Genomic DNA, 1,582 nt, shown 5'->3' with positions numbered 1-1,582 from the left:
GGAAGCTTTCAAATCCAAAAGACTAGAGAGCTCCCTGCTGGATGTTTGAAGGTATCAGTTGATATTGCAGTTGAGCCGAATGCAGCATTACCATATCCTAGCGATGATTCGGATGCAACAACGGTGCACGAAGCAGTAGGTTCGTTTGTTGCATGGCCGACAAACCTCATATGCGTAGGATATGAGGTATGCTTAAAACTTATGTTAACTTTAATGTGTATATTCAAAGTTTAAAATTTATGCTTAAAATTTTACTTACATATTTTCCTTGGTTATGTTAAATAGACTCCCACAAAATCCAAATCAAAAGATAATGCGATTCCACGGCATACCGAGTCCACGGTTTCAAGAAAAGAGGTAATATACAATTATATGACATATATTCATGGAAGTTGTTACATTCTTAATTTGATCTAACTATTTATATGACATGTAGCTTCAAGAAAATGAGGTTAGCAATGCCTCCGCACAACAAAAAAAGGAGGTTAGCAACGCCTCTGCACGGGTAAAAAGTTCTGGTGCTAAGAAGACCGTATCTAGGAGAAAACCTACCACCAAGTATAGGTCGTGCCTCAGGACATTTCTAGAGATGACCGATATACCGACCGGAGGTGTTCGGACTATACATATGGAGGTAGGGATTTTCGGCTTTGATTACGACCAAATGATTGGTAATGAAGACTTCATGCAAGTTTTTAGTCATGAAGAAATCGGCGTCACCGTTGTCAATACATATATTAGGTAAATCCGGTCTACTTTGTTTTATTAATTAAACAACTTATGTTAATGATGTTTACTTTATGTTAATCCGGTTTACTTTATGTTTCAAAAGAGGTGTTAATGATGTTTTTATATTAGGTTTTTGTATGACAAATTGATGCGCCCCAATGGTTTGGACGTGTCATTCGGATTCTTAGCACCCACGACCGTCAACTTAGGTTTAATCTTAAGTAGACCGGATACCGTGACGGAGTACGTTCTTCGGATCCTCATGGACAATAAAGATGCGGAGAAGTTGTTTTTTATACCGTTTAATACCGGGTTAGCATTTCATTCTAAATTCATCTATTATAATTATTTTCAAGTTACCATCTAACATTTGCCTAATCATTACAGTGGACATTGGTTGTTGCTCGCAATCAATCCTATCCGAGAAATTGTGTATTATCTTGACTCGTTAGGAAATGATTGGACAACATACCCGGATATGAAGGTCCTAATTGACACGTAAGTGAGAATGTTCAAAAATTTCTTAGTTTATGTGAATTGTTCTAATTGCTTCATTTTTATTTTATTAGCGTCCTACAAGCTTTTCGGGCCCAACGAGATATCCAAACCTCAAGGAGGGGCGCCAACTCCATTACATGGATTAAAGTGGCGGTATATTTTTAATTACCACATTTTTTATTATATTAGTGATGACACTTGATAAAACTTAGGATTTATAATCCATATTTTTTTTTCATATGTAGTGTCCTCAACAACGTAATCAAATAGATTGCGGGTATTTCATGTTGAGGTTTATGCGAGATACTCTTGCTTTGGGCCGATTAAAGATTCCCACCGATGTATGTATTTCTAA

The 1,582-nt window shown here is 36.7% G+C and overlaps 1 protein-coding gene across 1 annotated transcript; it reads left to right on the top strand.

Moving 5' to 3' along the window:
* Positions 1–471: 471 nt before the first annotated feature.
* On the top strand, positions 472–1,231 carry LOC127115673 (uncharacterized). The gene is made up of 3 exons (XM_051047152.1): positions 472–741; positions 859–1,041; positions 1,117–1,231. Exons 1-3 carry the CDS (start codon positions 590–592, stop codon positions 1,229–1,231), a joined length of 450 nt encoding a protein of 149 aa, XP_050903109.1. The 5' UTR covers positions 472–589.
* The last annotated feature ends 351 nt before the right edge of the window (positions 1,232–1,582 follow it).

This window comes from Lathyrus oleraceus, chromosome 1 (genome assembly GCF_024323335.1).
Source record: "Lathyrus oleraceus cultivar Zhongwan6 chromosome 1, CAAS_Psat_ZW6_1.0, whole genome shotgun sequence".
NCBI classification, from domain to species: domain Eukaryota; kingdom Viridiplantae; phylum Streptophyta; class Magnoliopsida; order Fabales; family Fabaceae; genus Lathyrus; species Lathyrus oleraceus.
Note: the sequence above shows the minus strand (reverse complement) of the source record. Positions and strands in the feature narration are given on the sequence as shown.